The following is a 20,797-nucleotide window of genomic DNA, read 5'->3' as shown; positions in this document are numbered from 1 at the left end:
AAAAGACTTATAAATAAGTTTTTTTTAAAAAGACTTATAAATAAGTTTTTCTAAAAAATTTAATATAATTTCCCAAATATAAAAGAACGGCAATAAATATAAACCTCACCGTGTCAGTGTAATTTACCCGCTTTTTAAATATACATCGGGCAGAACTAGGGCTCTCATTCTCAGTCACTCTCTCTCAGCCTTTCAGTCCAGCATCGGCGATTTGCGACGACAACGATCTTGCGGCGGCAATCTCCGTCGGCGATTACAACGGTGGTTCTCTGACGTGGTGAGTTTCTATTTCTCTGTCGTTCTCTCTTTCTCTGTCGTTCTCTTTCTCTCTTGTTTGAATCGAATCGTGTGATCATGTTGATATTGTGTGTTTGTTTTCCCAGAATTTTGCATTTTCTTTCTTACTCTGTTTCTCTGTTTTTTATTTTTTGAAATTTTGGTCGATGATTGTAACTTATCCATATGGAGTTCAATGTTGAATCATTTTGTGGGTGTTTGTTATCTTTTGTGAAAATTCAAGCTCACTAATTGGTCTCATCATGGAATCATTTCCCTAGTGGCTGTTTTTTTTTTCTGGGAATTGCCATTTTCTTTCTCACTCTGTTTTTCTGCTTCTCACTTTTGTTTTCTTTATTTATATGAGGGTCAAGTTGGGTTGGGGGGAAATCCAAACCCATTAGGGATGGGGAGGGTAGAACCCATGGGGATGGGGAATTAATATCCACCCCATTGCCATCCCTACATCAGAGTACTCTTTTGGCCGAGCACCATTAGTGGGGCAGCCCTCACAATTGTGCTATCTTGTAGGGAGTTCAGAGGTTCATATCATCTTGCTCTCCACATAATCAAAAATCAAGAGATATTGAACTCAATAAAATACAATAGAACATATTCACTTCTCAACAGTCATCGTCATTTTCATAAACCAAAAGCCTTGCTCACAATATGGCATGACCATTAGCTTACATATCACTGAAATTAAAACAAATTAAAAGAAGGGAACAACAAATAAATGAAAAAATTTAATTGCAAATCAAGAAATTACAAGTAAAATCTATGCTCCAGAGCACAATTCTTACTTACATCAGGACAGATGTCTCACATGCTCTCTATTATTTTACAATTAATTTCTCCATTTCTTATTTATCTGATATGGTACATGCAACAATTGAAGATGTAGACTTCTTTCTCAACTGAATCCCTTCCCAAAAGAAGATAATAGCACCACCACGAATATCCAATAATAAACTTGTCTCTGCTCTATAACATCCAGGAATTAAAGGAAGAAAAGAGAGAGAGAGAGAGAGAGAGAGAGAGAGAAAGAAAAGAAAAGAAAAAGAGTAGCAAAAAGCACGCATCTTGTAAAGCAATTATATGTAAGATGCTTTATTGCAATATAACCACAAGGTGTCAACATCAAAAGACACAAGCTTCTAAAGAAATCTCCATTTTTTTTTTCATAATCATCTCAAGCATTAGCTGCTTTCTCAGCAGGTGCAGCCTCTGAACTGGCACCTGATTTTGCACGCTTCGCTTCATAATCTTTGACAGCAGCCTTTATTGCATCCTCAGCAAGCATGCTGCAGTGCAGCTTAACTGGTGGGAGAGAAAGATGTTTTGCAATTTCCCTGCAATATATCACCGAATAACACTGCATTTTAGGAAACAGAAATCTGCCAACACTCTTATGAAGAAGCATCCTCTGGTTGCAAGCTTTAAAAGATAAAATTGTTGAAACAGTATGCACACATACACGAAATTTCACAAAACATGACTGGAACAGAGGATGAGATAGGTTTTTCAAAAAGAAAAATAGTCACTGAAAAGAGGAATTTAAGATTGCCTAGATAGATTTCTACTCTTTGCATAAATAAAAACAGGTGTGGATTAACAAATTTGCAATCCACAACAGTGTGTCAAAAAAAAATTTCTTTAACCTATAACACAAAAGTTGAATAGCAAATCCTTCAAACCCATCACTATAATATTGAGTCCTCGTTTGGGAGGCGACCCGTTTCGCCAAAAAGTCAAAATGTTACTAAGGCCTCGTTTGGCAAGAGGCTATTTTAGCCAATTAGCCAAAAAGTTACTAAATTAGTCAAAAAGCCAACAACTCATACCAAAAAGTCAAAGATTCTCTTTTCTCTCTACTTTTTGCACATCTTTTCGTAATTAGCCAAAAAGTCATCCCAAACATACAAGTTTTTTTTACCTACCTTTTTAGCCAAATAGTCAAAAAGTTACTAAATTAGCCTGTTCCCAAACGAGGCCTAAAAAAATCAAAAAGCCAACAACTCATACCAAAAAGTCAAAAAATCTATTTTCTTTCTACTTTTTGCACATCTTTTCGTAAAAAGTCAAAAAGTCATCTTAAACATACTAATTTTTTTTAGCTCATATTTTAGCCAAATATTCAAAAAATTACTTAGCTTGTTCCCAAACAGGGCCTGAGTTCCTCAACAAAATCTAGATGAATTTTATTTCTTATGTATGTGTGTCCACAGCCCTTCATACACTCATTCTGATTGGGCACCCAAGGAGTAGCCAAGATTACCCACTTGACCAAGTGTCACACACCGGCTGTGCGGAAGTCTTGCCAATAGATATGCAAGTTGTATGGCGCTAATTAACTCTCTTCACTAGCCCGCTAATAATGCTCAAAGGATTTGCAAAGACAAGCAAACACAATACTAATTAGTTGAAGAGCCGATAAGTTTGGAGACAAGTCACAAGATAGCAAGCGATAAGCTAAAATTAAACAAGCAACATTAGAAAAGTTTTGCACAATTTAAAGGCGAAATGAACTTCTTATGGATCAAAAGAAGGCATTACAATAGTTGAATAATGCACCAAAAGTGCTACAAAAATTGCCTTACCATTGGCTAGGTTGGGTTACTTTAAAGGCACAAGTGGTTTGGTTCAACACTTGGGTACCCCCTCCTTAATATAGCTTGTTAAGCCATTATCTATTTGGTAAGAGGAAACATCCACTATGTTTGAGAAGTCATAATGGATTTTTAAAAATTTTACAAAAAGAGAAAAATTATAATACTTAGACCCAAAACACCTTTAATACTAAGGCCCCGTTTGTTTTGGGCTATAGGGAGGGTATTGGGACTAGTAATACCAAGGTATTACTAAAGTCCCTGTTTGTTTGCAGAGAAAGGGTTGGGACTATTAGTCCCTTGGTATTGCTAATACCCTTGGAAGGGGGATTGGTAAGGAGGAGGTAGAGATGGTATTAGAAAATAGTGAGGGGATTAGAAATTTTTTTATTTTTTATATATTGGGAATTTTTTTTTAAATATAATGTTTAATTTTTTATATTTTTTTATTTGTTTTATTATTTTATATAAAAATAATTTAACAATTCCTCATTATTAATCCCCTCACTATCAATCCCCTCACTATTAATCCCCTCACTAACAATCCCCTCACTATTAATCCCCTCACTATCAATCCCCTCCATTCTATCTCCCAAAACAAACGGGCCCTAAGGTATTTACATAAAAATTTACAAGACAAAAATACTGCATTTGACCCTCCAAAAGTTGCTTCAAAGTTGCTGCTGGCTGTGGCCTTGCATGGGCTGTCCAATGACATGCCATGGGTTGTCTTGCACTATGCTTTGCGCCTTTGCTTGCACTTGCACCAACAACTTCTTAGGCATGTTTTTGGTTCTCCAAAGGACACAAATGAGTGTGGCATCAAGGTGTTGACCCTTGGATGGGCGCACCTTGACACCAAGCCAAGATACCCTCTGCTTGGTCACTCCCACTTGGCAAGCAACATGGTCCAACTCTTAGCTTGACCATGTGTTCCCTATGTCTCAGTTTCAACCCCAAGCAGAGACTTCTATATACTATCATTACCTCTGTTGATGACATTACTTTGACATCATAGTTTGGGAGAAGAGCCTAGTGTCACGGACCGAGAAATTCTAATGTTGACCTCACTAGAAAGTGTTGAAAACCAAAGGAGATTGCTAGAACTCTCTAGAGAATGGCTAGAAGATGGGAGGCTTCAATAGAAGAACCTAGAATTCTCTAGAGCAGTCAAGGGGATGGCAGAACTAGAAAGCTCCGAAAGATTACAGAGCATGCTAGAAGCTTTTAGAACTCCCTGGAGTTTTGTAGATACTTGTACATAATTGTGGAGTTATGTAGATCCCTCTAGACATGTACATACTAGAATAGTCCTAGAATACTCTAGCTAGGGGAAGTGTCTGGAACACTCTCCAACGTAGTAGTTCTAGAATATTCTTTGTAAGGCTATATAAAGGGGAGGGCCTCATTTGCCCAAACCACCCAAGTGACCAAGTGTAATCACAAGCATTCAAGCAATACAAAGCTAGCATTCTCCAAATGTTCTCTCTAAGTTCTCTAAAGTCTCACTTGTGTGTGCAAACTTCTCCTAGCTCTATTCCAAGGAAGGCTTACTTAGGTGCAAGCAAGGCGTACATAAGCATCTAAGGCCGCACGGTTGGCTTGGAAAAACCAAGACTGTGACAGTTGGTATCAGAGCAAAGGTTACGAAGGCGTTGTGACTAAGGAAGGAAGGGCACTATGTCGGAAGTAACTCACACCGAAGAGAACCGAGGAAGGGAAACTGATGCAAACTTGGGCAAGAAGGCCAAGGATAAGTCGTGTGACATCATGAGTGCCATGGAGACCCAAGTGGTCAAGGTTGAAGTGGCTATGGCCAATGTCAAGGAGCGTCTTGATCGGCTGGAACAAGGGAAGGAGCAATTCGATGGCAAGGTGGAAAGCCAAGTCGAGGAATTACTTGAGTCCGTGCAGGACACCATCCGGATCAACTCTGAAGTGCAGAGGCAAGAAAGCTATGACTTCCAAGAACGGATCCTGAAGGCTATATGCCAACTCCAAGACCAAGTCCAAGAGCTGAAGGAAGGCTTGGAGGAGACACGGGCGGATTGGGCCATATGCAAGCGAGCTGTGGCTAGTGGCGGTGTTGCCACCAATGCGGGATTCACTCCAAGGTTGGAAGCGCCAAAGCCTAAGGAGTTTGATGGCACGCGGGATGCCAAAGAGCTAGATGACTACCTTTGGCACTTAGAGAGGTATTTTGAAGCTTTAAACTTAAACGATGAGCTTGCAAAGGTACGCACTGCTTCTCTCTACCTCACTAAGTTAGCTGGAGTTTGGTGGCGTCGTAAACATGCGGAAATGGAAAGAGGCATTTGCACTATTTCTTCATGGGAGCAATTCAAGAATGAACTTATGAGGCAATTCTATCCCGAAAATGTGACATATGAAGCACGACTAAAGATGAGGGAGTTGAAGCACACCCACTCTATCCGGGACTACGTCCAAGAATTCTCCGGGTTAATGCTTCAAATTCCTAACATGAGTAATGATGACTTGCTCTTTAACTTCACAGCTGGGCTTAAGCAGTGGGCACAGTTAGAACTACAACGAAGAGGCGTCAAGGATATCTCCACTGCACTCGCCGTGGCCGAGACATTGGTGGAATACACTAAGCCGGAAGCTTCAAACTCGGATTCCACCAAGGAGGGTCATGGCAAAGGTGGGGGAGCCACATGGGTCAAAGAATGGAAGGATTCTGAGGCTCCAAGGTATAGAGAAGGTAGAAGCAAGTCACCAACGGGTAAGGACTGGAGGAATGAGTCAAAGAAAGAAAGCAAGCCCAAAGACAACTGCTTCATCTGCGATGGGCCACATTGGGCGCGCGATTGCCCTAAGAGGAAGAGTCTTAGCGCAATGCTGGAAAAGCAAGAAAAGGAAGAGCAGGCTTGCATGGGATCTCTGCAGCTGCTTGGTGCCATCGAAGCGAAGCCTACTGCATCAACCCAATGGGACAAGGGATTGATGTATGTAGATGGCAAGATCAATGGAAAGGCAACCCAAGTTATGGTCAACACCGGCGCGTCGCATAACTTCATCAAGGCGGAAGAGGCCAAGCGGCGTGGTCTAAGACTTGACAGGGGTCAAGCATTAATGAAGACAGTGAACACCAAGGCAAAGCCCGTGGAGGGCCTGGCTCGAGGGGTTGAGTTGCACCTTGGTGGATGGCGCGGGAAAGTGAACTTCTCAATAGCATCACTCGATGACTATGATGTGGTGCTAGGGATGGAGTTCCTGCGAGAGTTCAACGTGGCAATATTGCCTCGCGACAACACTATGTGCATCATGGAGGATGGGCCTTACATGGTGCCAATGGTGAGCAAGGGAAATACTAAACTCCAACTTCTATCAGCTATTGAGTTGGGGACGAACAAGAACAAGGTAGAAGGCGCTACCAAAAAGATAATTAGCGAGCAAGCGGCCAAGAAGGTTCTCTCCGCAACGCAAGTCAAGGAAAAATCAAAGAAGGGAGAGACTACCTATCAAGCTATCCTCCAAGGCAAAGGAGGAGAGAGACCTAAGAGACATCCAGCTAAGAGAAAGGCGGATCACAAGAGGAAAGGACTACCAGAAAGCAAGGCAGATGCTTTGTGGCGGTTCCAAAAAGCAAACACAAAGACTTTGCGAGGAAGGCGCGACGAGGGCGTCGCCGCATTACGTGGGGGAGAATGTCACGGACCGAGAAATCCTAATGTTGTCCTCACTAGAACGCGTTGGAAACCAAAGGAGATTGCTAGAACTCTCTAGAGAATGGCTAGAAGATGGGAGGCTTCAATAGAAGAACCTAGAATTCTCTAGAGCAATCAAGGGGATGACTAGAAAGCTCCGAAAGATTACAGAGCATGCTAGAAGCTTCTAGAACTCCCTAGAGTTTTGTAGATATTTTTACATAATTGTAGAGTTATGTAGATCCCTCTAGACATGTACATACTAGAATAGTCCTAGAATACTCTAGCTAGGGGAAGTGTCTAGAACACTCTCCAGCATAGTAGTTCTAGAATATTCTTTGTAAGGCTATATAAAGGGGAGGGCCTCATTTGCCCAAACCACCCAAGTGACCAAGTGTAATCACAAGCATTCAAGCAATACAAAGCTAGCATTCTCCAAGTGTTCTCTCTAAGTTTTCTAAAGTCTCATTTGTCTGTGCAAACTTCTCCTAGCTCTCTTCCAAGGAAGGCTTACTTAGGTGCAAGCAAGGCGTGCATAAGCATCTAAGGCCGCACGGTTGGCTTGGAAAAACCAAGGCTGTGACACTAGGCTCCCACTTCTCAAGATTGTTGGAGGATTGTGGCTTAAATGCGAGGATCAAGGACTTGTCAAGTTTGCCTTGCTCACTCCACCTTAGGGAGCAGCCCCTCCTTGACCGGTCTTGCAGAGAGCGGCACATTGAGCAAACACCTAAACACCGCAAGAAAGGTATTATACCTATCACCTATTTTGATGTATATTTTTCTTTTTCTTTTTCTTTTTCTTTTTTTCCCTCGGTGATTAGGGGTGGGGGTAGGGATTTCCCACGTTCCAAGACTTGTTTATTGCAAGATGAAAATGATCAGGACCTCAGTAACATACAATTTAGTATCTTTCTTATCGGACTATGCTGTCTCATGTTCAATTTATCCCATGAATCGCATTTACTCATCAACTTGCTTAGTTATCCAAAAAGTCTCATAAGGTTGATGGGAATGGACCATATAATTACTTCAAGAGAATAATTAATGACATAATATGGTTTTTTATCTAGCTGTTCCTCAAAAGTCTAAACATTCTCATGTTGTGGTGCATAGAGCCTATGAAGCATGGACACGGCAAAATCATCGCCGTGGCGGTGTCGGACACGGGGGGACACGTACGAGACACACCATATGCTGTGTCCCTTTAATTTTTTTTTTTTTTTTTGTTGTAGGGGACAAGCGTGACCAGATTTGGACACGACGTGAGACACGGTGAGGAAGGAGAGACACAAGAGAGAGCGTGAAGGAAGAGAGTGAAGAGACAAACCTGTCACGCGATATCATGTTCGATTGAAGCTTCATCCAGTCGATCCAATCAAAGCTCCATCCAATCGAAGATCGAAGACCTCCAGTTGAAGCTCCATCCGGTCAATCCAGTCGAAGATCGAAGCTTCATCAGTCGATCGAATAGTCGAACACCCAGACGACTTCGAAAAGCCTCTCTTTCTCACCTTCTCTCTCTCCCTCGCGATCACGATCGATCTCTTCGGTTCTCTCCCTCTCTTTCTCTCTCTCTCTCTCTCTCTCGTTTTATCTTCTTGACTTGATTCATATCTCTACCTCTTGATTCATATCTATTCGTATCTATCTATCTATAATAATAATAGTTAACTAAGAAGTATGGACACGGACACGTGACACGTGACACGACAAGAATATGACACGGATACGCCGACACGTTAATTTTCAAAAAATGCAGGACACGACACGCGAGGGACACGCATGAAATATATATATAGTATTTATTATATGTTATATATATATATATGAATATATCATTCAAAAATAATAAAAAATGGAATGTGACACTAATTCCTATAAATTTATATGGTTTTTGTTTTATTATTATATCTTAAGTTATTTTGTTCAAATTTATAATTAGTTTTACATATATCTAACCGATAAACACGTGTATCTTCTAAGTGCCCAAAGAGTGTCTGGGTCTTTAAAATAGGACACGTTATGAAGGGTGTCGGACACGTGTCCTATAGTGTCCAAAGAGTGGCGGTGTCCGACACGAATACGTCACCTTCTTAGAAGTGTCCGTGCTTCTTAGATAGTTAATAACTATTATTATAATAACTATAATAATAACTATTATTATTATATGTTGTATAATAATTATTATATAACATATAATATATTTATAAGATAATATATAATACATATTATGAAATGATATATAATTATATATATTAATAAAAAAAAATAAACACATGTATGTAAAATAAAATAAAAAAATTAATTAGAACACATTATTTAAAAAATATAATAAATAAATAAAATAATTAATGTATATTAAAATAAAAATATTTGTGAAAAAATTAAAAAAATTGCCGTGTCCCCTGCCGCAGTGTTGTGAAAGGCCCGCCTAGGCGCCAAGCGAGGCAAGGTGCAGTCGGCGCGACTTGAGGAGGCCCAGGCGAGGCGCAGTATAATAGTCGTGCGCCTTGTATGCGCTTGGAAGAGGCGCAGAGAGGTGCAAGTCGCGCGCCTAGTCAGGCTTCTCTGTTTATGCTTAATTCAGATCTGACGGCTGAAAATTGTGTTCCAATAGCCTCCAACAAATACAATTACAACTCGTATACAATACAATACAAGCGAAATCAGAAGAGGACTCAAATCGAATCCCTAATCTGTGTTCTCCTTCGACTGGGCTCCTTCTGACTGGGCTCTTCTCTCTCTCAAACTAGGTACTCCTCCTCTTCTTCGTCTTCTTTGAACCTCTGTCGCGAACCTCTGTCGAAGCTCCTTCGACTCCTGACTGGGCTCTTCTTCTTCGACAGAGCTTCGATCGATTTTTTTTTTTTTTTTTTTCTTCTGCTTCGCTAGTTATTCTGTTGAAGCTAGTTATATAACCCGCAGTTGGGTTGCTGGGTTGGGTTGGGTGAATTTTTTTCTTCCTCTTCTTATTCTCCTCCTTATTCTGTCGAAGCTTTGTTTTTCCTTTTTTTTTTTTTTTTTTTGTTTCCCCCCCTTCTTATTCTGCTAGTTAGTTCTGTTCTTCTTTTTCGTTTTTATTTTTTCCCTTTGTTTTGAGTCTCTCTGTTAAAAAAATAAAAATAAAAAATAGAAAATGACATACATTACATACATTAATTAATTCATCATTAATTAATAGAAAAAAATAGATACATTACATCCATTATGATTATACTGAAATTAATTAATTCATCATTAATTAAAAAAATAGAAAATTGATTCATACATTACATACATTAATTAAATCATCGCATACATTACATTCATTATACTGAAATTGTTTTTCTGTTATTTATTTTTTTGTGTTGTGTAGTAAGTACTAAGTAGAAAATGACATCGGAAAGTAATAGAAAAGATCCGGCGTGGCAATATGCCCATTTGGTGAAGGAGAATAATTTAAACAAGTTTGAGTATAATTTTTGTGGTAAAGTATCAAATGGAGGTGTTTATCGGGTGAAACAACACCTCGCGGGAGGTTATAGGAATGTCATTTGTCAAATATAATAGAACATTGAGATTTAGATATGACATGCGCAACACTCTTGATCCCATATCTTTGCAAAATATTGATGAAAGCAATGAGTGGTTGCTTGGGAGGATGGATGGAGAATCAGATGAGGATAATAAGCCTGTGTTTGATGATGATGATGGCTTGACTTGGGCCATTGTTGCTAGAGCTTCTGGAGTAGAAGAAAGTAGCCATGCAAGTAGAGCAACAAGTTCACGCTCAAAGGCACAATCGAGGATATCTAAATCATCAAGATTAACTCCACTTCAATTAATAGATGAAGAGGAAACGGGCTCAGATGACACAGAGGAGGAAGATGTTGAGGGATACAAATCAACTGATGGAGAAGAAGATGATAGTTTGCTTGCCATTGATGTTGAGGATGATGATTGACTGACCGACCTAACCTACCATTTCTTTTGATATTGATGTTTTTAAGTGTTAAAGACATATATTAGTATTTGTTGGATATATATATTTTGGATGTTTGGGGTTTATGTTTTTATTTTTATTTTATTGAATGTGGATTATTTTATCTCTGAAAATTGAAATGTTGTGTAATATGCACTTTCATGGCTTTGAAAATTATTATATATTTTGTCTTGAATCTTGATTACTTTTTATTTTTAATAAAATTATCTTAGTACAATGAATGATTAGTCTATGTTAATTTTTCTATTTTTTACTAAGACTGTGCGCCTTACTTCAATAAAGCCCGCGTTTCGCCCTGCGCCTAGGCCCCGAGAGACCTTCAGCGCCTTAGTGCGCCTTGAGCCTTTAAAAACACTACCCTGCCGTGTCCGTGTCCGTGTCCGTGTCCGTGCCCCTATTTTTTAGAAATTGTCGTGCCCCATATCCCGTGTTTGTGTGCGTGTCCGTGTCCGTACTTTATAGCATAGAGCTAAATATGCATGCTGTGAAGTCCAGCATTGCTACCATGAAAACGAAGCATGTCCGTGTCCGTGTCCGTGTCCCTATTTTTTAGAAATTGTCGTGTCCCGTATCCCGTGTCTGTATGCGTGTCCGTGTCCGTACTTCATAGCATAGAGCTAAATATGCATGCTGTGAAGTCCAGCATTGCTACCATGAAAATGAAATAACATCATGGATTTAGTTGCTACATGAAGAAATTTAGCAAAAGATATAACAATGGGAATCAGTAGCTAAATATGCACATACATTAGTATTTCATCAAATAAAGAATTATATAATCGTATATAACTTCGCATCTTTGCCAACTCAAAGCCGGAAGAACAAGATACAATCACATAAAACTGGTCTAAATCAAAAGCTAGTTTGAATCTTACGAGCATATAAAATCTACTAAGAAGCACCCCCATCAAAATAATATAACCAAAACTTGCACAAGATAAGAAACTAGGTAGTACATGTATAGGAAAAAAAATTGTCTCATTGGGTGGGTGGTGTGTGTTAGAATTAGAAAGGGAATAAAACTCACGTATTCTTAATAGTTACAACTTCTTCCATCTGCCTCCCCTTTACCCATTCAGTAGCTGAAATCAGAAAACCAAGAGTTAATGTTATTATCATTGCAACTTTTGAATGCACACACTTACAATGATGGTCAACTGAACCATGAATTTGAATTACTTCTTCTCCATTCTACTTTTACAGTTTCCAGGACTGATAGAGATGAGATATATTCTTGTGCACTCTTTATCTAACCAATTCTTTCTCTTATTTAAAAACTCTAGCCATCATGCATTATACTTTTTTCAAGCCATTCATGTCTTCCTCGCCCTATTAATATTACATTCATGGAACGATAAACTCATTGTCTTTTAACTTTCTTTATGAGATAATTTGGAGGTTAGTTTATGTTTAGTCTATTGTATTCTTTAAACAAATTCTTTCACCCTTTAGGTACACTTCTTTTTTATCTATGACCACTTTTTGTTTTTGTATTTCATATTTTGTTTGTCATTTCTCCCTCCTCTCTAGCAACCATTATCTGTTTTTTGTTGGTTAATATTGTTTTACTAGAATTTTAATACTAAAATGGTGTGATAAGGTCATTTGTATAATAAAAAATATATCATTCATTATAAAGTGATAGATCAAAATCCAAGCAAAATCATTATTAATAATTTTTTTTTTATTAATTTTATATTTGTATATCATTATTTTTTTAAAAAAAATTTATTTTTAATATTTTTTAATATCATGATGTGTGTTAATTGACAGTTGGCGCAGAGCATTACTTCAAAGGCATATAATTTTTCAAAGCTATAATAAGAAAATATTATTTTTAATCATTTTTTTTAAAACTATTAAAGGTGTTAGTCAATTATTTAATTATTTATCTTTAATATGTGCAGCTCCTCTATTCTTTTATGGTACTATTTTTTCTACTCCACTATGAGTTCATATGTTTTTAGAAAAAAATCATATGTAATTTAAAATTTTGAATCTTTTTATATAGGAAGTTAAAAAATAAATTTTGGAATTTAAAATATAGCTATACAAAATCATGTCTTTTCAAATGTAGCTATATTTATAATTAATTTTAATCTATCTATTACCTGTCCTTATTTATATTATTATATAAATAAAAATTTTGTACGATAATTGGAGTTGAAAGTCCTAATCTATTTTTTTCAAAATTCAAAATTGTTAAAATGCATATGTTTCAATATCATTAATTTCTTCATATTGTAAATTTTATTTTAAATCTTATAAGATTTGTTCAATGACTAATATTCAATTTTTGTAAAAAAATTCCAATATATTCCTTTCAAAAGTTAATGTAGCAAGTCTACAAAATCATATTTTAAAACTCAAAATTATTAATATTTTTATTTATGTTTTAAATAAGCATGTTAAAGTATAAATAGATATCCAAATAAAATTATACTTTTTAATAAATATGGCATTAGTTTTAATTGTAATCACATATTTTTAAAGTCCTAATTCTTTTTTTATTTTATTTTTTTGATATTTTAAATTACATGTTACGACGATTCTTTCATACTTATTAAGTTTTTAAAATTTCTTTAATTATTTTCCTTTCAAAACAATACGACAATTTTTTAAAATTCATATATTTTTATTCTAAATAGTGAAATTTAGTTATGGATGAGTTGACGAGAAATATTCAAGATGATGTGCTATGGTGTATGCTTTTTGCAAATAATATCGTGTTAGTGGATGATACTAGAGAAGGAGTTAATACAAAGTTGGATATTTGGAGAAAAACACTTGAATCTAAAGGATTCTGGTAGAACTGAGACAGAGTACATGAAGTGTAAATTTAAGCAGAAGATGAGTGTGGCTGAGATGAGGATGCTAAGGTGGATGTGCGGTAAGACTAGACAAGACATGATTAGGAATGAGTGTATTCGGGAATGGGTAGGAGTAGCACCGATAGAAGATAAGTTGAGAGAGAATCGTTTGAGATGGTTTGGTCATATTCAACAGAGACCAACAGAGGCAGTAGTAAAGAGATACGATGCTGTAACGATAGATGGAAGTGTTAGGGACGGGGTAGGCCTAGATTAACGTTGACTAGCGTTATAAATAGAGATATGAATCTACTTAATTTGACTAATGAAATGGCCTTTGATAGGGCCGCGTGGAGAAGAAAGATTCATGTAGCCGACTCCATTTGATGGGATTTAAGGCTTGGTTTGGTTTGGTTTGGTTTAGTAATGAAAGCAGAAGAGAAGTGAAGATTGAGAACTAAGAACTGTCTAAGAGTGAACATTTTCGTTATTTAGGGTCAATTATCACAACGGCTGGGGAGATTGATGGGGATGTGGCCTATAGGATTAAGACGGAATGGCTTAAGTGGAGAAGTGCCGCTGGAGTACTGTATGATAAACGAATATCCACTAGACTAAAAGGTTAAGTTCTATAGAACAACTATTAGACCAGCGATGTTGTATGAAACGGAATGTTGGGCAACCAAGAAACAACATATAGATAAGATGAGTGTTACTAAGATGAGAATGCTAAGGTGGATGTATAGCAAGATTAGACAAGACAAGACAAGACAAAATTAAGAATGAGTGTATTCGGGAATGGGTAGAAGTAGTACCGATAGAAGATAAGAGAGAATCGATTGAAATGGTTTAGTCATATTTAACGAAGACCAACAAAGGCAGTAGTGAAAAGATGCAATGCAATGCAATGACGGTAGATAGAAGTGTTAGGGGGGCTGGGTAGGCCTAGATTAATGTTGGCTAGCGTTGTAAATAGAGATACGGATCTATTTAATTTGACTAATGAAATGGCCTTTGATAGAGCCGCGTGGAGAAAAAGGATTCATGTAGCCGACCCCATTTGATGGGACTTAAGGTTTGGTTTGGTTTTGTTTGGTTAAAATAGTGAAATATTAGAACTATGTCTTTTTTTTTATAACAAAGCATAATTTTAATTATTAATTGTCAATACAATAATTTTAATCTATCTATACTATATATGTAAAGGAATATTTGAAACAAAACTCTTAAATTTATATATAAAATTTTATTTTCGACAAATAAAATACAAAAAAAATTTAAATATAATTATCATATTTTTAATGAATAATATATTATTTTATCCCGTGCATAGCACGGGTGACATGTTAGTTTGATAAGAATGGCAATGAGGCGGGCAACTGTGTAGTGCCCGAGAGTGGGATGGGCAGGAATAAGATAATTTTGTAACTTTAGGAATAGTGATACAAATAAAAATGAGAAATAATATAGTATATTTTGGAGTTTTTTTGTGAATATTCCAAAAAATTTGAATTATTTTTTAAAATAACTAATTTTTAAACTATTTATCAGCCTATCTGACTTTTTGAAATTGCAAGTTGAAAATGTGATTTTATGGTGAAATTACATCTTGAAGATACGATATGACCTACATCTACACACGAGTGGATCATGTCAATATAAAATCGCATTTCACCATGAAATCACATTTTGGATATGCGATTTCATGATAAAGTCTTGTTGTGAACTTGCGTTTTTAAAAAAGTTAGTCAGTTTGCTAAATAGTTTAAAAAGTGAGTTATTTGGACAAGTAGTTTGATTTTTTGGAATATTTAGAAAAAATCAATCGTATATTTTGGATAATAGTTTATAAATGATGGGAATTAAAATAGGTAAGATGAAAAATAAATGTCAAGTACAATATCTTGGTGTTTTAATCTTATTAAATATTTTTTAAAAATTATATATTATACATATTAATATGTAAGTAAATATAATTCGGGTTGAGACAAAGGCTGAGGAGCAAAATCGATCTCCACCATACTTCAATGGGGTAAGGAAAACATGCATGAGGTAAGGTGGGGGACAAGGAAGCGAGGAAGAAGAAATTATCATATTTACTATTTGATGCGTTATCAATGCATTAGTATTATTTTCAAAATTGGTAGTATGATCCAAAAATAGAAGAAAAAGAAACCCATTTCAATAAAAAGTCAAAAAAAATATAATAAGTTTTACAATTTTAATATAATTATATTGATCTTTTTTTTAGTAAGATTAAATGAATCAAAACTTATACAGATGATACAAAAATACAAACGTAAACTATACATTTTTGTATAAAAGAAATGACAACATCATTTTTTTTATCCATATAACAAATAAATTATTGATGAAAAAGATGCTAAGTGATAAATGAATTAAAATCAATTTACTGTATTTTTTTCAAAACTAAAAAGGGGTTCATGTAATTTACCCTATTAGGAATTAGGAAAATGATTCATCCCGACAAAAATTTCCTACAAAGCATCCTTTTATAGATTCTGACCGATAAGAATTTAGCAATATAGAGTAAGTGAATAGGTTCTTACCAGTTAGAGTTTATGAAGAAGTGCTTTTGTGGGAGATTTTTGTAGAGATGTAGCACAAGTGTATGAATTATCAAGTAAAAATGAAAAATAAATACAGGTAGAAATGGGTATTCGGGTAACGCACCTTGAGATGGATCTAACCCAATGAATACCCGCCCCAATTGCGAAGAACTGAACAGAGCCCAGTAGGGTTTCCTTTTCGCAATTTGCAACTCAGAGAGAGTAGAGAAGAGAAGAGAGAGAGAGTGTTCATCTCCTTCATTTCTTCGGGTAACGCTCTCTTCACCACCTCTCAGGTGACTTTCCAGCGACCCCTCCAATCCGGTAAATCTCAATCTCCTCTTCATTTTTCTTTATTCAATCGATTCATCAAATTTCCACACATATTTGGATTGCTATGCCTAACCGATCTGCATATGAGTTTTTGTTTTTTCTCAGAAAATCCATTGTTTGGCAGCTGAAATGAGTTTTATTAAGCCACTAATAGCTTGGTCATTCTATTTGGATTGTTGTATTAAGTTTGAACTTGTTATCTGTTAATAATCTCTGCATATTTGATTCCTCTGTCTCCTTGTTTTTGCTAGGTTTTCTCAGGATTTTTTTTTATTATCAGAAACCTATCAAAAGTATAGTTCGTTCATGTTTTGTGTTTTCATTTAAGAATAGACATATTGGTGCCAAACACATTACCCTGTTATACAACAAATGGAATGGAATGAAATGAACCGAAATTTTTGTTTTAGTAGTTTCTTGACTTTTGATTAATCAAAATTTATGTTTCTGTTTCTGTTTCTGCTTTTTGCTTTGATAAAAGGGAGAAGATAACCGTATATGTGTGAAAAAGTGTATTTAAATATGTAAAAAAAAGAGTATAGAAATATATAAGATTGTATGAGAATATGTGAAATGTGTATTGGAATTCGAACTTTTTTTTACGTTATTTATTCCTTAACGAACAACCTGGAAAGAAGCAATGCAACTAAATGCGTTGTTTTTTACTTCCTATTTTTTTTCTCTTTCTATATGATAGAGTGAGATGACATTCCTTGGATTTTAATGAATCTAAGTTGTGATATTTGTCGTTGTTATTATTCTTTTAGGTAGCCAAATGAACGTTAATTACCTTATTTTGTTGCGCCATTTTTTGTTTTTTTTTTGGATCGGGTGGCACTGGAAGGGATATTCTTCTGGAAAAGGTGATGATTGTTTGGCTTATATTTTCTTTTCTTTTCTTTTCTTTTTTCAGGTAAGAGTTCTTTCAATTGCATCAGAAATTAGAAGCTACCATCCCATGGTTACATCTATATGGCAAGTACATAACAAATAGGTTCCATTCACCCCCTTTTCATTCCATGAGAATTTTCACTAATTACAATACCATGAAGTTCATAACACTAGTTAAAACCATTCGTCCCCGTCCTACTCTCCCTAAAATAACCGGTCCTTTACAGTCTCGATCATTCCAACCTGACTTTGTTCCTAGAGATCCCAAAGCGAGTCCCAAACGGTACAAATATCCCGCCTTCTACAACCCATATGGCCCTAGACCCCCACCTTCCGATAAAATCATTCAGCTCGCTGAACGCATTGCTTCCCTACCTATCGAAGAGCGTGTTCAAATCGGTCCAACTCTTAGGGAGAGACTCAAGCATCCCAAGATGCAACCAATTTCAGTAGAAGGCATGGATGTGGGTCCTCAGGGAGTGCCGTCCACCACAAATGCTGAGGAGAAGAAGGTAGAGAAAATGGCATTTGATGTTAAGTTGGAGAAATTTGACGCCGCTGCGAAAATCAAGGTCATCAAAGAGGTTAGGGCTTTTACAAATCTGGGATTGAAGGAAGCGAAAGATTTGGTGGAAAAAGCACCGGTTGTGCTCAAACAAGGAGTCACCAAGGAGGAGGCGAATGACATAATCGAGAAGGTAAAGGCTGCCGGAGGAGTTGCCATTATGGAATGAAATTTTATGCTTGTTTTTGTAGTTGCTGTGCTGTTCAGTTCCCATTGAGGGGAAAATGAAAATATCAGTTCTTCAAAATTTCAAGTGTTCTATGGAATAATTGATTAGACACTTCGCAATGCATATGATTTGAATGAAGTTTTGGTTAAATATTTCGAAGAACTCAGTGTGTTACTGTGGATGTGTGTGACTGGTTGAAGGGCAATCAGACTGCATGTAGGTGTGTTTAAATTGGGTTTAGAGAGAATAAGATGTATGTAACTCATCTCTGAACAGAGTTTTTGTAGCTCAAACCAGTGCCATGGACGATGCTAACAGTGAACTTTACCATTAGACTTTTATCTTACAAAAGAACAAGGTAGTGAACTTCGTGAAGTTGCAAACAGGAACAGGTATGTGCGTCCATCTATATGACCCCATCATAAGCCTAGCTTAGCCCATTTATTACCCTAATCTAACACTAAATTCATATTAGCTCTACTAACTTATTTTAATATGTATAAATGTATGGTATGTATATTCTCCAGTTTTTCGATAAAATGTTGTTTCCAACAAGGTGAGTTTAACGTTCTGCTTTTGTCTCACATTTATGTTTTATGATGTGAAAATCTTGTGTGTTCACACCACAATTGTTAGCTAACTAGTAGGCTATTCAAATTCTAACTAGTAGGGAATTTTGATTTTTTATTTTTGGTCATATGAGATTAACTTTTTTAAAAATAAGAGAAATAAAAGTACAGCAACAAAGATGGCATTGGTCTACAAAACAGGAAAGAGAGCAAATCCTACTTCACTTGATAAAAAGAAAAAACCAGAGCCTAGAAAGATGTAGGGGCATTCCGAGAATCGAACTCGGGACCTCTCGCACCCAAAGCGAGAATCATACCACTAGACCAAATGCCCTTCTTTTTGTTGTTTTTCTCTGTATTGTTATATTATATCAATTACATTAAGCAATCTCGCTAAACAAACATTGACAATTAATTATATTCATGAATAATTTTATATAATGCAGGTCCATTGTTGTTTTGTCTTCAGAGTTTGTTTATTCATTGAGATTGTCTTTTAGGTTTTTTTATTAATTTTTTTTTTTGTAGCCATATTTTCCATGGCATTGAATCCAGTCATCAAACTATTTGAATGAGAGGCATTGGAAATTATTTATCATTGTTGCATGTATATTGTTGAAATGAATTCACTTCAATTCAAGTGGCAGTCCTAAAGAACATTTGTTGAAGGACCAAAAATAAAATAAAATAAAATAAAGGGATCATGTTTGATATTTTCTAAAACAAAGTGGTGAGTTTGCTTCAGGTGTTTTATAGTTTTCTTAGCTCATAAATTGTGGGAAAAAAAAAAATATATATATATATATACTAGCGGCTGGATACACGCAATGCATGTGCAAATTCATTTGGAGTTATAATTTGAAATTCAATTTTTTTTTTTTCCTGATACTGCACATATGAATCATATGTATAACAATATAACTATTTCTAATATAACATTTGATATTAAGAATACCAAATTATTTTTTAAAAAAAACATGCACAAAAATAATAATAAACAAATAAACAAATATTCTTTAAAAAAAAATTCAAATCTAATACTCTTAGAATACTTACACTAGCAAAAAAAAAGGGATACTTATAGTAAAAAAGATTTGATTTACGTAAAGAAAAATAACAGTTAAAGTGAAATAGATTTGATATAAATTAAGAAAAGTAATAGTCTATTTTTTCCCAAGGAACCTAATAACATAATGAAATTTTTTATTTTCTTTTACTTTTTAATGAAGAAAATAAAAAATATAATCAACAGTGTACAAACAAAATATCAAAATACAAACCCATACTCTTAGAACACTTACAATAAAAAAGATTTGATATATGTAAATAAAAATGATAATATAAAAAATGAAATAATAAAACTGAAAAAAAAAAAAACTGTTTTTTTTTTAAATCAAATTTTAAGACTGTTATTTAAAAAAAAACAACAAATTTTAAGAATGCCGAATTATTTTTTTAAAAACACACATCAAATTAAGAAAACAAAAAATCAATTTTTTGAAATCATAAATTATAACCACACAAACACAAAATTTTCAAATATATAAACCCAAGGCTCTTAAAACACTAATATTCAAAGAGAATTGATGCGTACAAAAAAAAAATAATAGTAATACCTATTAATATAAAAAACAATAAAAAATGGTAAAAAAAAAAAATTAAATGTTTTTAATAACACTGAATCCTTTCTTAAAAAAAATACACACAAAATTTAGGAACCCAAACAAATGATTACAAATGAAATTAAATCAAATCAAATAACAGGTTTTATTGATATTTCTTTATAGAATGAATTGCTTCGTGAATTTACATGTTCTACTTTAGTTGTTCTATTTATCAGAAAGAACCATCTATTTGCAATCCTACCATAGAGTGAACCACACCAGATCAAATCTCTTTTCTTCTCTTCCTCAGGAACTCCATTGTACCGGTGTAAAGATGAAATGAAACAATCCCCCCCCCTCCTCTTCACGGCAACTGGTGCAAAGATGAACCCAGAACCAAAGGTTAAATACGGCAAACGATAAACAATTGACTATAGCAAATAGCACAGTACCATGAAGCTGTATTGGGTATAGTGGTTGTAGATGTTTTCGAGGGTTCGAAAATCTTAGATAACCTCATCATTAAAATTTTTATTTTTTAGAGAAACAAAAACAGAGAGAAGTTTTTGGATATAGAAATGCTAGAGACTAAGAAATTAACAACATCAAATATAAAGTACACATCTATTCTATAAAGCTTGGTAACTCGAGATTTTCGAGGCTCGACTGGCTCGAATTTCAAAACAACGTTGTTTTGAAATATTTTTTCCCCCCCCCCTCTTTTCCCTCTAAAACAGGGAGAAGAGGG

General features: G+C 35.5%; 2 protein-coding genes and 1 non-coding gene across 4 annotated transcripts; 1 reads left to right on the top strand and 2 right to left on the bottom strand.

Moving 5' to 3' along the window:
* The first annotated feature begins 107 nt into the window (after positions 1–107).
* On the top strand, positions 108–18,038 carry LOC114263429 (uncharacterized). Of its 2 annotated transcripts, XM_028203969.2 has the most exons (3): positions 126–277; positions 16,016–16,242; positions 17,165–18,038. In XM_028203969.2, the coding sequence occupies exon 3, from the start codon at positions 17,271–17,273 to the stop codon at positions 17,874–17,876; it is 606 nt and encodes a 201-aa protein (XP_028059770.2). In that variant the 5' UTR covers positions 126–277; positions 16,016–16,242; positions 17,165–17,270; the 3' UTR covers positions 17,877–18,038. The 2 variants fall into 2 exon arrangements, with proteins under 2 accessions (XP_028059769.2, XP_028059770.2); XM_028203968.2 differs by lacking the exon at positions 16,016–16,242 and having other exon boundaries at positions 108–277.
* On the bottom strand, positions 1,010–11,792 carry LOC114263430 (iron-sulfur cluster assembly protein 1-like). Its single transcript, XM_028203970.2, has 2 exons — positions 11,566–11,792; positions 1,010–1,628 (listed from the first exon to the last, which is right to left on the bottom strand). Exons 1-2 carry the CDS (start codon positions 11,655–11,657, stop codon positions 1,469–1,471), a joined length of 252 nt encoding a protein of 83 aa, XP_028059771.1. The 5' UTR covers positions 11,658–11,792; the 3' UTR covers positions 1,010–1,468.
* A 669-nt stretch (positions 18,039–18,707) lies between the features above and the next one.
* TRNAP-UGG (transfer RNA proline (anticodon UGG)) lies at positions 18,708–18,779 on the bottom strand. Its single transcript has one exon. It is a non-coding gene; the product is annotated as a tRNA-Pro (tRNA).
* Positions 18,780–20,797: the final 2,018 nt, after the last annotated feature.

This window comes from Camellia sinensis, chromosome 4 (assembly GCF_055761805.1).
Source record: "Camellia sinensis isolate YWXY chromosome 4, ASM5576180v1, whole genome shotgun sequence".
NCBI lineage: Eukaryota > Viridiplantae > Streptophyta > Magnoliopsida > Ericales > Theaceae > Camellia > Camellia sinensis.
Note: the sequence above shows the minus strand (reverse complement) of the source record. Positions and strands in the feature narration are given on the sequence as shown.